Here is a 15,745-nt window from a genome sequence, read left to right on the forward strand (position 1 = left end):
GTAGTTGCATTATACCTTTTCCATATACTTTTTTCTTAATAAATTTGCCTTTATTACCATTTGTTTTTGAGTCCTTCCTGAAATTCCAAAATCACCTTCCTCCATCAGTGACAAAAAAACTTCAATAATAAAAGAGAATGATTATAACACACATTTTGATTAGGTCAGGTGACCTCAATCTTGCCTCCTATTGGAAACTTTAGTTTTAGCTTGGACTAGTATGATGGACATGTTGAGTTTTACCTGGAAAATTAAATTACTGTATTACAATATACAGGGACTTGGATTTTGATAAACTTGATTACATACAATAATTCAGCTGATTTTTGTTAATAAGTTCAGTGCTCATTTAATATTTAAATACTATGGACATATTAGGTTTTGCTTGAATTCTCCTCATTTATACAGTTTAGAAAATTATAGTTTAAAAAATAAAAAAGGTATTGCGTTATACATGCAATTACATTAAAAAGCAAGTAAGCCACTGTGCAGCAAAGACTTTGTAAATATATTTTAAGATTCTTTGAAGTTGCCCCACTCTTGTTTATGATTGGTTGTTTATTGTACCTTTTTGTAAAAAAAAAAAAGATATAAACATGATTGTAGTAATCATAAACTGATTTACCAAACCTTTAAAAAGTTCCTAAATTCTCTAATATAAATAGATTATTCTTTGATAAGCAATATGTTTTTTAATATAAAATTTAATTTTATCATAGTGTAACAATACAAAATTCCTTTTTAGTCTGGTACATAATGCTACTTTTTTAAATCTTGGTGCATTCAATTAATTTTCTGTGTTACATAAATTACAGTGACTTTTGTTCTAATATTATTTGTTCAGAAATTTCAATTTATTATTTTTAATATATTGTACATATTGATTTTGACGTGTCAGTAATTTTTCATTTTTTATTCAGATATAAACAAAATGTCAATTATTTAGAAAATTCACAGCATAATATGTGAATTGCTCTCTGGTCTATTACCTTACATGAGTAGAAAAATTCAACAGGTTTTTTTCACAAAAGTGGTCTATTAAATATTAACAACAAATTAAACTACTATCATCCTTTACAAACAAGAGAAAAGGTTGGAATAAGTGTTGTAATGGGAGAAAACGAGAATTTTAAAATTAAAATTGCAACATACAGTTAAAATTTATGCAGTTAATTTTAATTTCTACTTTTGTATGAATTTCTGTGATGAGAATAGAAATAATTGTAAAATAAATTACAGAAATTTGAAAATTGCATTATTTGAATAATCACAGAAGAGTAATCTGCCTTAAAAAAATTCTATCATTTTTTTTTTTTACATAAAAATTGTATTAAATCACTCATCACATTGTGATACCCTTCAAATTTTGATGTTTATTAAATTACCTGTGAAATAATATGTGTAATAATTTATTTCTATTACAGCCATTTAAAATAAAGCACTATGTATAGAATAATGTCAATTTCTTAGAGTAAAATGCAAAAATATGATCTTAACCTATTGGTTTACTTGTAGAGTAGAGCTTAGTATGAGTCTGAAATAAAATGATATATGATATTAACTTAATTTCAGATCTTCAACATTTTTTCCACTATACATTCTAATTTTTTTTTCTAATATTTATTTTATTATTAAGTAATAACAATACTTATAAAATATCTTCACATAGTTTGCTTAATCCCCAAACTTAATATTTTTATAAATTATATGGAGTTTAAACACTTTAATTTTACTTCTTATTTTTACAATTAATTGTTTACTTTGTGATGCTGTTCTGAGTAAGGTTTGATATTGTGATTTCTTTAATCAATTCAGGCAATTCCTTTTTCTTACCCATGTATTCACTGCTTCATGATTGTTATATAATATACAATTATGTACTGATTTAAATTATTTTTTACTTCAAAAACTGGTAAATCATTGTTTTAAGATGATTCATTTTTAGTGATTTTTTAAGGAAAGCAATAATCCTGAAAATGGTTTACCTTGAGATATTGTTTGTTATAATTTTACTAATTTTTATTTAGTAAAACTGAAAAATATACTTCATATTATAATAATGGATGAACTTCATTCATCCATTATTTCATCAACTTAAGAAGATTATTGAATATTTTTAAAAAATAATACTTTGTTCAAATTTTTTAGTTGAATAGTCTATACAAGGTAAATTCTAACACTGACATATATAATACATTTAGTCATATTATACATATATCTGATTTTAAGCATATTATTATGGTTTTGTTTTATTTACATGATAGTCTTTTTATCATGTTTTTTTTTTACAGGAATTGTTAATAACTGCTGGAGGTGAGAATGTTGCACCAGTTGCCATAGAACAACTTGTCAAGAGTGAAATACCTGAAATAAGTAATGCTGTTCTCATTGGTGATAGACGCAAATTCCTGTCAATTTTGCTTACATTGAGGGTCAGTATTGTTAGAAAAATATAAGTTTTTAAATGATGCCCATTAATTTAAATTTTAGATCTCACAAAAAATGTTGTGTTCAGCACTTCCCTGGCAAAATATGATTTATCTTTATACTTATTCATTTCTTTGGTTATGAAGGATCTGCACTTACTTGGTAAATATAATAATATTAATCTAATCATAAGAGAGACCAAAATATCCAATAATATTTTCTACCACAAAAGTCATATTAATTTCTATGCAAAAATTTCTTATGTAACAATATCAAGACGGATGTTAATAGCCAGTTTCAGTTATGTGTACTTAATATATTTACAGTAATTAAAAGTAATAAAATAAAACTAAACTTACTATATTTTTAAGTCCAACAACTTTAGTAAAGTTGTTGGACTATACATGTAGAGCAGCTAGAAAAACATTTGTTTATCATTATTTAAATACTATAATATGACTGTTAAGTTATTATTTTTATTTACATTATGTATTTTGTTTTTTTTTTTTTTGGTTGGACAGACTGAAGTGGATTCAGAAGGTAAACCAACCGATGTTTTAGTGAAAGATGTGAAATCATGGTGCGAAAAAATTACTGGTGAATCTTGTGAAACAGTCTCAGACATAGTAAATAATAGTGATAGACTGAAAAAGGTAAATCTATTTAATTTTATTGTATTACTCTTGTAGTTTGAATGTAAATACAAACAACTCACAAGTCTCAAATAATTTCTGCCATTAAAAAAGGTAACATATGTAAATTTTGTTTAAGGTCAAATTGACAGTTTTGTATTCATCAAACTGTGATGCATGTGTGTGTATACATATGTATATTTTTTCTTTATAGTATTACTAAATTGAGCCATAAAAGTAGCAGTTATTTTTATAATTACTGATGTTATTGCTCAATGTAAAAAAAAAAATTAATCAAACACCTTAACAAATCAGATTTTTTAATTAAACTTAATGTTAATGTCAGCATAAAAATATACATTATTTCTTACCTTTTATCCATAATCTCTTTAAAAAAATATATGAAAAGTACAGTTAAGAGTACTCGTATTATAATACAAACTACAAGGTGTTTTTATTTAACACAATATCATGTGATGTATAAAAATTGTAAATTAAAGTCTTATTAATTATAAATTATCTGTTTACTTGAATCAGTCCCTATTGTGTGTTAGATCTTTCCTTTCTCAAATTTTTAGTTTATAATCTAGCTCACTAGAATAACCACCATCTGCACAAAAATCACAAAACCTTTTCTTCTGAGAAAATTTTATCTGATTACTGATGGAGGAAATCATAGAGATTTTTAATTGCCTTAAATACATCAGTGGTTGATAATGCAAAAAAAATTCTTTATAACATTATAGTTGAAAGCAGAAATAATACTGGTAGATATTACATCTGCTTTCAACTATAATATTAGGAAAAATACTGACAGGTATTAATTATGTTACTGGATTATTACTTTTTTTTTGCAAATTGATAATAATATTATTTGATTTACAATTGAATGATAATAAATGTTTCATAACAGCATTGATTAAAAATAAATAAAAATTGTGTTCAATGTTGGTAAATTATTGAATAAAATGATGAGTGGTTTTAATAATAAGCAAGTTATTACAACAGTAACTGCTACATTATTGAATGCAGTTTAAAGATGAAATCTAATAGAAATATTCCTACAACATGCGTTTTCTTTTTTTGTTTTCTGTGCAATTTTTGGTTGTCAGTAACAAAAAAAATATAACTTACCAAAAAAAACCGTTTTCACAATTCTTATGCAAGAATCATAATCCAAAGATCATATCTCTAGTTTTTAAAAGTTTGATTTAAGATAGTGGTTAGAAATTTCAAACTTTTAAAAAATAGTAATTTTGTACCAATGTACATCAGCTTTATTTCTGATCTAGTCACACTAGGCTTTAAAAAGTTACAAAGTTGTTTGCTTTAGCTAACTTACGTTAACTTACTTAGCTAACTTAAGGTAAACTTTGTAAGCTAACGTAAATATAAATGTAACCAACATAATATTTTATAAATATAGATATGTATTTAATAGTTACATTTATCAGTGTAAATCTGTGATTAGGTGTCGGTTTGTAGTTTTTAAATAAAAAATAAAGTAAGTAATTAGCTGAAGTTATACAAAAGCTCTTTGTTTATTAAATATTCTCGTAAATAAATATCATTGCTCAAAATAGTTTAGCAATTTAAATACATAATAAATATATATGTGAAAATTAATTATTTAATACAATAATTGTATTAACTGTATCAGATAAACACGCACTCAAATGAATGCAGCTAAAAAAATTACTGTTTGAATTAATTAGAATATTATAGAGAAAACAATACTTGGAAAAAGCTAACTTAATCCTAAATGTTTATATTTTCCTTCTAAGCTTGTTTTTTTCACTCACTAGCAAGTAAGTACTTGAAAACATATATCAAAATTTTATCAAAAAAATATTCATTCACTAATTTTTTTTTGTCTCAGGTATCTGATGAAATACAGGAAGGTATAAATAGAGTAAATAAAAAGGCAGTTTCAAGAGCACAGAATATACAAAAATTTTCTATACTTCCGGCTGACTTTTCTATTGATGATGAATTAGGTATGTAGGAATATATATATATATATATATATATTAGTTCAGGAATAGAACCTTGTTGATTACTTTTATCTTACAGTACTTTTCATTATGTATTACTTTGAAGGTAGTAACAATGGTAAAATCTACCATATAATATATATGCATTCATGCATATATAGTGCCATTCACAAAGAATGTAAAACACTTTCAGGACATGATAAAGAAGAAAATTCATATAAACATAGGTTCGGAAATGCTTCGTTAAGTGTTGGCTGGCAAAAGATTTCACCCTGATTTCTGTGCCTTTAGTAAAATTAAGCCAGAATAAGAAATCTGACCTCAAAAATTGAAAAAAAAGCAGGTCCCACAACTGTATTTTTAGTAGATTTTGAGAAATCTGTGGTAAATGATGAAAATTTGGGTCAAAAAACACAGATAAGTTTATTAAACGGGTAATAAACACATAAAAGTTTCAAACATATAACTTGTAGAGAATTTGATTCTGTGTAAAATGGGTGTGAATAAATTCCATTGAAACTAAATACAAATGTAAGAATTTTAAAGTTTATTAAGGACAAAATATACGAATGTGGCAGATTCTAACTAGGAATTAAGCGAAACAAAATTTTCAGTATTACAAAAAAGTTGTAATGCCCACAGCACTTTGCCTGATGAACGTTGTTTTGTTGACATTCTGAGGCTTCTTTTGTATTAATTTTACCACACTGAGAATTCTAATAACTAACTCTTCTCTTGTATTTTACTTTTGTTCTTATACTAATGATTTCAAGTGACTCCACAGGTCTTGCAACCTTGGAGGCCAGAACTGAAAACATTTAACTAAATTTTAAAAATAAATATTATGATAATTAAAGTAAATAATATCAGCTGACCTAGTCATTTAATGTGTAGTAGTGATGAAAATTATTAATTATATATTATTATTGTGAAAGGCTGTTATTTTTAGTGTTGGGTCATTATTCAGTTTGTTGTTGGGTATAATTCTGAAGGTTTCTACAGGGAGTTTTACCTTGTTTTATAAAACCTTTATTAAAATTTCAAACATAATAAAATAGTAATTTTGTAACTACATAGATCCACAGTTATTTCTACCTTCTTGTATCCCTCACTTTTGAAATATGCAGCCATTTCCATACTTTAATATTACCTGTATATATTTACTATACTAATTTTGATAAACATAGACCCAAGTAGATATTGGATAATTTTATTATTCAGCTACATGAATAATAATTTCCATTAATTTTAAGTTTGGTCAACAAATTATAACTAATTGGTTTGGTTAATTTTTTCCTGCCTGCTTCACCTGAAAGATTTAAAAGTAGAAATATTTTAAAAACAGTTAATAAGTTGTTTTTCTTTTTCAGGACCTACATTAAAATTGAAACGTAATGTTGTATACAAAAAATATGCAGATGTTATTGAAGATTTTTATAGAGAAACTGGAAAATGATTTTACTGTTTTAATTTTTAAAACAAAGTTAAAAGATAATTAAAATAAAATGTTATGTTAAATTTTAATTTTTTATAAAAAAAATTATGTATATAATTTATAAAATGGTGTTTGCTCAACAGAATAAAAAAAGAAAACCATGGTGCTATAATATATTAAGTAAAGTACTTATAATATATTAATTATATTAAACATAAAATCAAAACTGATATAAACTAATGTGCAATACTTGGGCGTATATGTGTATGTATTTATGATTGTTTGTTTGTTGAAGTAATCTAGTTTATTTCTTTATTCTTTTCTTTTTTTATAATACAGTATATTAAATGTTATAATCTCATTATCATTAGAGTTATAATTTTATAATGCATTGATAGTCCAGGTTATTAAATCACGTGTGTTTTTTTTATTATTTATGATTATATAAATAACTAATATAGAATTCATATCATGCATGTATTATTGTACTGTTATTGTTATACAGTTGACTGAACTTAATGAACAATACATATTTAAAGAAGGAAAAAATGTAAATAAATGTATCTTATATTGTAAATAAATGTTAATTATTGGTTAAGAATTGTTTTATGATTTAATAATACAATAAAACCCAAAACAAAAACCTTTTTTATATACATTTACAAAAATCTACTAGATACAGATTATTTAAAAAGTATAAACACTTTAAATAATTTTAAACATGTGAAAAATGTCAAGCATGAAAGAAAGATTCAATCCCAGACATCTGGGCTGAAAGACAAAGCTACGCTACTGCTATGAATGATAGAACCTCATCTGAAAAACAAGATACCAAATGAAGATGAGCGATACCATTCTAGAGCAGTGATTTTCAATACTTACCTCCATGACCCCAAAAAATAAAAAAAATATATTGAATATTTCACACCTTCCTCAACCCAATGAAACCTAGTTTAACTATTTAGCTGTGTGGATAGTAATGGGTATGAACATGCAGTGTGAAGTGTGCAAACATAAGCAATTAACAGGTTTCATCTTGTCATGTATGTGCTTCTGCTCCTTCTAATCTGCAAGTGTCATGTTCCAACATAAAATGAATTCAGTTGATGAAGTATATCCTGGAAGATAAAAATGACTTCTCGAAGAGATGGGTACTGAAAACATTTAGTGAAAATACTGCTGCAGCTGCTATGTTACCAATTGTAATTCACAACCAGCCCATTGAAATGTCTGCCAATAAAGCATTACAACAATTCACATCTGAGGATCTAGATATGTTTTGGCTTGCTCATCAAAGTGGAAATTTAGTCACAGAAGCATTGAAAATATAAACCTCTTTCACCATGTTTTACCTCTGTAGAAAAGGATTTTTAACTATGGTTGTTCTAAAAATTAAATACAGGAATTGTCTTTTGTCACTTGAAACCATTTGCTTTTGTGCATTTCTAAGAAGAAACTTTTAAATGAAAAGTGAATAACCCATCTCATTAATCTATTTTCTTTACATGTACATTTATACTGATTTCATTTCTGTTTTTGTATAAAGTTGTAGGCTAATTTCCCTATCATCTTTCATATCGCTGCAATCCCCAAATTGAGAATCACATCTAGAGGGTACCTTCTTTGTTTAAACAAGAGAACTAAATGTTTTTGAATATTCATATAAAGATGAATTTAAAAACTCAACTGTGTAAACACAAAATGTACACATATTTGTAATACAAGGTAAAGTTATAAACTATAATTTTAAGTACAATTAAAAAATTTGACTTCTAAAATTTCCACTTCAAAAATCAACACATTTGATTACATAAATTAAGACTGTGTTGTTTTCTTCAAAATAATGCTGGAAAGTAAAATTGCCAGAATTGCAATTTGTGGTTGAACATGGCATAGTGTTATTATAGGATTGTTGGATACAGTTTTGTGGTTTCAACAGATTGGGCTACGCTGTTTATTTATTTATTATTAGTACTTTGAGTCGGCCTCTGTGCAGTACTTAAGTTTTGTTAACTCTTTTGCATATTAATGTATTACCGGTGATTATTAAATTTAAAGTAATTCAAATGTTCAATAAATAAACTTTTTATTCACTTAAACACCACATCATCTTAAAAAATTTTGCTTTATATTATTACTTCATGTTTATATGTGTAGATTACTCAAAAGTAATAATAAATAATACATGTTAGTTAAAAATAGAAAAGTATACAACATCAGCTAACATATCTTTATTTAGTGAATAAGAAGAACATGACAGTTGTTTATTTACATTAATAAGAAAGAAAAAGAATATTAACATAAACTGTCCATCAAAAACACTGCTTTTTTTAATAATAACATTAAGAATATTAATAATTGAATTATTTACTAAGTTACATAAATGTTATAATAGTTGATAATATGAAATTGAATTATATAACGACATGATAATATAACCTAAAAATTATTCTTAAGGTATAACAAACATACTTTAATGTTTTTAAGTAACATTAACAATCTTTGATTTATAATCTCACTAACAACATTACTGTGAATAAATATATTATACAAGCCAGTCAATAAATAAATAACGTAATAAAATATCATACTATCATAACAATTGTAACCAATTTGTAACAATTATATCACAGATCATACAATTGTACATAAATAAATTAAATAATCTCATATTGTATCTAAAAAAATAACAAACAGTGCTATGGCTTATATAATACCAGTATAATCAAATAGCTTGATACATTTATTTCTCAATAGGAGGGTAAGTCAATTATTATCCGCAATGTAGTTATACATTTTATTGCAATACAAATAGGAAACTTACATGTACATCACTTTTCAACATAGTCCCCTTGCATTTCAACGCACTTGGTCCATCATTGCACAAGCTTCCTGATGCCCTCATAAACGAAGGTTTTCGGTTGAGCTACAAGCCACGAATGCACCACTTCTTTCACTGTTCATCCAAATTGACGGCCCCTTAAAAACTCTTTGAGTGGACCAAACAAGTGGTAGTCAAAAGGGGTAAAATCAGGACTATATGGAGGATGAACCAGTACTTCAAAGTTGAGTTTCTGGAACGTTTCAGCAGTATGTGGTCTGGCATTGTCATCCAACAACACAACACCTGTCGACAGCAGTCCTCAGCGTTTGCTTCGAATTGCAGGCTTCAGCTTGGCAGTAAGCATCTTACTGTAATGCGCACTGTTTATTGTCGTGCCCCTTTCCTCATAATGTTCCAGTACTGGGCCTTGTGAATCCCAAAAAACCGTAAGCATCAGTTTTCCAGAGGATGGTTCGTCTTGAACTTTTTTTCTACAGGGTGAATTTGGATGTTTCCATTCCATACTCTGCTGTTTACTCTCTGGCTCGTAATGATGGATCCATGTTTCACCACCAGTGATGATTCTGTCTAAGAAGATGTCCCGTTCGTTACCATAGCGATCCACATGTTTTTGGCAAATGTCCAAGCACGTCTATGAAACTGTGCGAGTTGTTTTGGGACCTATCTTGCACAGACTTTATGAAAACCAAGTTTGCTGTGGATGATTTTGTAGGCAGAACTGTGATTAATTTGCAGACAATGTGCCACTTCATTAATAGTTACTACTCTGTCTAAGAAAACCATATCACATGCACACTCAATGTTTTCCTCATTTGTGGCAGTAAACAGTCATACAGCTCCTTTGTCTTGTGTAACACTTGTGTGACCATTTTTGAATTTTTCAATCCATTTGTACACACTCCGTTACGGAAAAACACTGTTCTCGTACTGTACCAAAAGTCTTCGATGAATTTCGGCTCCTGATACACCTTTCGACCATAAAAAAACGGATCCTTGAACATTACTCTTGCACTTTGGTGCAAACAAAAAGCGTAGCAGCCATGGTTAATGGCAGGGCAGCGATAATGGAACTAACCTAGCAGCATCAAACCTCCACAGACATAACAATTAAACCACACATGCGTTATCTATACAACACGACAGTACTACCAACATAAACAAAAATATAACTAAATTGCAGATAATAATTGACATACCCTTGTATAAGTATATCCTCATATACTCATATCTGTGTGATATATATAGATGAAAGTATAGGTAGAAGAAAAGTAACTGAGCATACCGTAGGTGAACAGCTGCAAAAAAGTTGGACTTTTTTATAACTCAACGTGTGAAACATGCTCCAGTGACAATTGTAAAAAATGTCCTCCAATTACTGACCAAGAGGAGTAAGTCAACGGTGATGACAGCTATTGTGATGATCCATAGAGTTACAATAATAAAACTTGCTATTATAATGTACATAAAATTTTTATTTTTCTCCTTTACTCATTATAAATTTCGTTTTTAATTTTAAGTAAACATGATAGTTAATTTTAATCATGAGGCCGGTTTGTAAGGTTTGGGATGTTGCAATAAATTATAAATAACATTAACAACTGTAAAAAATGTATAATTCATTATAAATGCACCATTAAAACATTTTAAGCTGTTGAAATTTAAGTTTTTTTCGTCATTAGGGTGTATTCTAAGGGTTGCATTGTTGTAACACATCATAAATTATGTTTCAGAAAATGGAACGATATTTATTCTACACATTTAAATGATTTGCAGTTTGTGGTTTCAACAGGAACTAAAAAATATAGTTGCACCATACAAGGAAGAACAAAGACTTTTACTGAACAAATCCCTACAGTCCACTATTACTTGTTTTTATAGTTAAGTGAAAAAAAAAACTAAATGATAATAAATTTTAAATGATATTAGTGGAAATAATGAACAATAGCCTACATGCAGTCATATTTTTTCTTTTTAATTACATACATTGTTCTGTACTATCATTAAAATAACATAGTGATACCGTAATAATAAAATAGTAAAATAATGTATAGTATTTTTTTTTACAACAATTTAAACAGTATAACTAAACAAGAACCTAACCTGAATTTCTGCATTAAATGTGAATCTCAATTTACACACTTTCACTAAACGTGGAAATTTTCCGGAATGTAAAACCTGCATAAATTGAGGGTGCACTGTACAACAGTATCCAAGAAGCATGAGAGTAACCTCAGTCGTTTTACTCAACAACTTTTGTGGGTGGTATTGTAATAATCTTTCCATGTATTAGTGGAATAAATGCAAAACACAGTTTTAAAGTTTTCTGTGAATTCAATAAAAAGGAATAGGAAGGAGTATTCTCTTGCTTTTTGTAATTTATAATTAAAATATCTCGAATTTGATGAGTGTAATCTAACATTAAAATTATGACAAGCAATGAAATCTGTTCATGATAATTATCATTAAATCACATTTACTAACAAGTTCCTGCAAATTTTATTTATTAGTGAATTATAATTAGTACTTGTATTAATAAAAATCATAAATTAATAACAATATGTAAATACTCTTGTATAATCTCATGTATCTAGAATCATACAGATTTAAGATTTCTTTAAAATATGTTGTTTGCAGGGATACTTAGTACTGAGAAGGCGTATCCAATGGCCAGAGCAATCATGATGCTGTTGGCAAATTATGTGTAAATAATTATAATAACTCAATAATTCAATGATGTAGATGGTGACTTACTCCACCTAAATAAATAATAATATATATATATATCTGGTGTCTTGCACCTTAATAAATAAATAATATATATGTATATGTTGTTTGTATGTATGCATGTGCTTGTATGTAGTATATGTGTGCCTGAATGTAGTATAGTAATTAGTCTGTAAATTGTTTAGGGTGTAAGAGCAATATGAATGTAATATTATGAATACATCAATATAAGGTATAATTAGGTTATAAGAATATATACAATATGTGCAAATAATATAATATGTGCATACTACTAACCACATTTCTAAGAAAACAAATCAATGAAAATACAATAATATAATATATAAACATTTGTATAATTTACAATTTAATTTCATTTGAAAAATATCAATAACACATTAAAAAAGTTATTATGCTTTAAAATATTATTTAATTCAATCATATCATTGTGGATTCAGTACCGTTTGCTGACTGTTGCTATTATAAATTTCATCAGCAGTTTCACAATTACAGTTACTACATGTGTAATAATAGTTTTCATTAAGCAAAGAGAATACTGTATTTGACCACCCAATTTTATATTATTTTTATAATTCAATTTATTTTTTTATTGCTATGCCAATAAATGAGATACAGGAGATCTAATCTTTAGTTCATAGATACGGATCTGCTTATATCATTCATAAATGTTTCATAACAAAATTTAATTATTCTTCATAATAAATTTAAAATGATGTGGTTTCAACAAAATGGTAAACTTAATCAAAGTTTAACATTATTCTTTATTACATTGTTGTAAATGTATAAAAATTCAAAGATAATAATTTCATCATAAAAGTTGTTTGTACAATAATCACAGCCAAAGTGCAGTACCTAAGTTATGTTAACTATCTTACATTATTAATTGCTGGCAATTCAAATGTTCATTAAATACACTTTTTATTCACTTAAATGTCACCACATCAGCTTTATTACATTTTGCTTTAAACAAAACATTTGTTTAAGCTTTCATCAACATTTCATGTTGATATAGGTAAAGTTTATAATTATGTTTTATAAGTTTGTCTAGCTAGACATGTTTACACTTTTATGTTAGTCAAGAGCAATAATAAAAAATACATTTTGGTTAAAAATATAATAATTGTAACATCAGCTAATTTAATAAGCTAAAATAATATATCTTTAATTAGTGAATAAGGAGAATGTGACAATTAATTTTGTTTTAACCTCCAGGACCACCATTACATATTACTACAGAGGATGAGATGATGACAAATTTTGTGGCATGTGAAAATGCCATACCTGACCTGGATTTGAACCCAAGGCCTCTGGATGAAAAGCCAAGACGCTACCATTTGTGCCATGAGGTCAGCCAACAGTTTTTTATTTACATTAATTAGAAAGAAAATGAATCTAACACTGGCATTGATGGAATTTCACTGCACTGTGTGAACACATCTCTGTTGTGTCTGAATAGACATAATGGATGTTTTAAGTATTATTATGATTCTAGATTCTAATCTTTGGTTAGAAGGTTTTTTTTAAAGAATATTTTATAATTGATCTTAAAATTCATTAATTATGTTTCTTATAACACATGATATATTTATAAATGTACAGTGATATCAGAAATTAAGGAGAATAGGCAAGTTGTGACTTGTATTGAAACTACTGTATTAAAAAATGAAGCTCAGTTTTGTAACTGTACTTAAATTTACCACGGACCTATTCATACAATAGTATCAATTAATAATTAATTATTAACGAATTTTTTACATGTAGACCCAAAAATCATCCATACATTACAAATTGTTAAAAAAACCACAACCAGAAAGTACAAGAGTTATTATTCCACAAAAAATTTTTTTTTTTTTTCTTGAACTTTTATGGGCATCGAATAAGGTCATTAGCTCTTGTCACATTCGTAGAAATAAATTAGTATCACCATCAGGATCGTCATATGTAAGGGTGTAAAGGGCCCTTACATTTTATTTAAAAGCACAAACTACACAGAACATTAAGACACAAATAACAAAGACAAGCACAACACTTACGGGGTGTAAAGGGTCCCAATATTAAAATTTGAGATAAAGTTCTCAAAAAACCATAAAATTAAAAATACAAGTTATCTTCTTCTACCTGTCTCGATTATTTGTTAATTTTAGCACCCTCGGGGCAACCAGAACCGCCGTTAAGCAGAATATCAGGCGCGCCAGGATGCCGTAGCAGTTGACTCTCCATATAAACAGGCTACAGGCATGCATTGCGCCCACCCATAGCCTCGCGCCCTCAGTCCACCCTTGAGGTCCCCCATGCCATCATTGGACACACCCCGACTCACTGCTCTTGAATGCAGACAAGCCAGGGTGGCCTAGGCAAGAGGGCTACCTCCCGTCACAAAAATATTAATATTGTACATGTATTTTATACTCAATTTTTTATAAGTGAATAGAATTTGATAGTAAGTGCTATTAGTGTTTGTTTCCATTGAAAAATTTTTATTCAGGTAACTACCAACATTTTCACCCCTTACATCATTTCCCTTTTTTGAACTTGCTTACAATATTACTAAGATGGTTGAATTCACTTGTAAATTATTAGTGTAACTTACACCTGCTTTATATAAATGAGAAGGGCAGAATGTTATAATGCTTCTAACTTTCTTATTAGATATTACATTATTTTAAAAACCAAACCTGCACCACGAGTAGCACGACTGGTAGCATCTCGGCCTTTCATCCAGAGGTCCTGGGTTTGAATTCCGATTGGGCATAGCATTTTTCATACACTACATTTCCACATCCCATGCACAAACTTCAAGTTTATGTGGCGATATCAAGTAAAAAAAAAAAAAAAACTTACAAATTTCTCCTCCTGTATATTTACATTACGTTTGAATACCAACTTTACACAGTTCTGTTTCTTTTGAAGTTATACATAAGACTAGGATTTACTGTAATTGAATCTACAATAGAAAAAAACTGAAAATGGATAGGTGAATTATGTTACAACTTAGCTGGCCAACTCTTTTTGCCTTGTGAAATCCAGTTAAAATTTTTGACCAATTTACAAACCAAGTTTTGATTTACTATCAATTTACACAAATTTTTGATTGAAGTGTTCAGCTACTCTGAAATCTAACAGGAGAGCAAAAAGTATAAGAATGAGTAAACTGTTTTCAGCAAAAAGTAATAAGTAGGATAACTTATAAGTTATAACTTAATTGCACAAGGCTGCTAGTATCCTGTTAGGAGCAGGCTTTATCCTAATGATGGTATGGTGGTGGTGATGGTAGCAGTACCAGTATGCTGTTTCTGTTGGCACTGTGAGTAAATAGAACTGAAGTTTATATTTATACAAACTTTAAAAAATAGTGTTTCCTCTGCAACCCAAATAGTTTCTACCCAATTTTCTACAAATTATGTTCTTAAATAGCAGGAAAACAACTCACTGGGATAAGGTTGTACAACCTTATCTTTAGTTCAGTAAAGAAAACAGAAAACCACTTCCTTCCTCACTTTTACTAGTGAACCGTGCATGGAATACCTGCAAATCTTGAAAATATTTATTATATTTTTGGGCACTACTTGTTACTTGTGTAGTCATCTACAACCATTACAATTATGGCACTTAACATATGTACCATTAAATTAATCTTGTCAAATTCTTTACTTAAGATTCACGTTAT

At 28.0% G+C, this 15,745-nt stretch overlaps 1 protein-coding gene across 4 annotated transcripts in view; it reads left to right on the forward strand.

Moving 5' to 3' along the window:
• Positions 1 to 7,089, forward strand: part of bgm (acyl-CoA synthetase bubblegum family member 1) — a 159,406-nt gene extending 152,317 nt beyond the window's left edge. For all 4 annotated transcript variants that reach the window (XM_075359656.1, XM_075359653.1, XM_075359654.1 and 1 more), the window contains 4 exons: positions 2,292 to 2,432; positions 2,949 to 3,080; positions 4,939 to 5,056; positions 6,424 to 7,089. In XM_075359656.1, coding sequence (XP_075215771.1) covers positions 2,292 to 2,432; positions 2,949 to 3,080; positions 4,939 to 5,056; positions 6,424 to 6,509 — 477 coding nt within the window. In that variant the 3' untranslated portion in view covers positions 6,510 to 7,089. The remainder of the gene's footprint in view (positions 1 to 2,291; positions 2,433 to 2,948; positions 3,081 to 4,938; positions 5,057 to 6,423) is intronic.
• Positions 7,090 to 15,745: the final 8,656 nt, after the last annotated feature.

The sequence above is a fragment of the Lycorma delicatula genome, chromosome 3 (assembly GCF_047948215.1).
Source record: "Lycorma delicatula isolate Av1 chromosome 3, ASM4794821v1, whole genome shotgun sequence".
Lineage (NCBI taxonomy): Eukaryota > Metazoa > Arthropoda > Insecta > Hemiptera > Fulgoridae > Lycorma > Lycorma delicatula.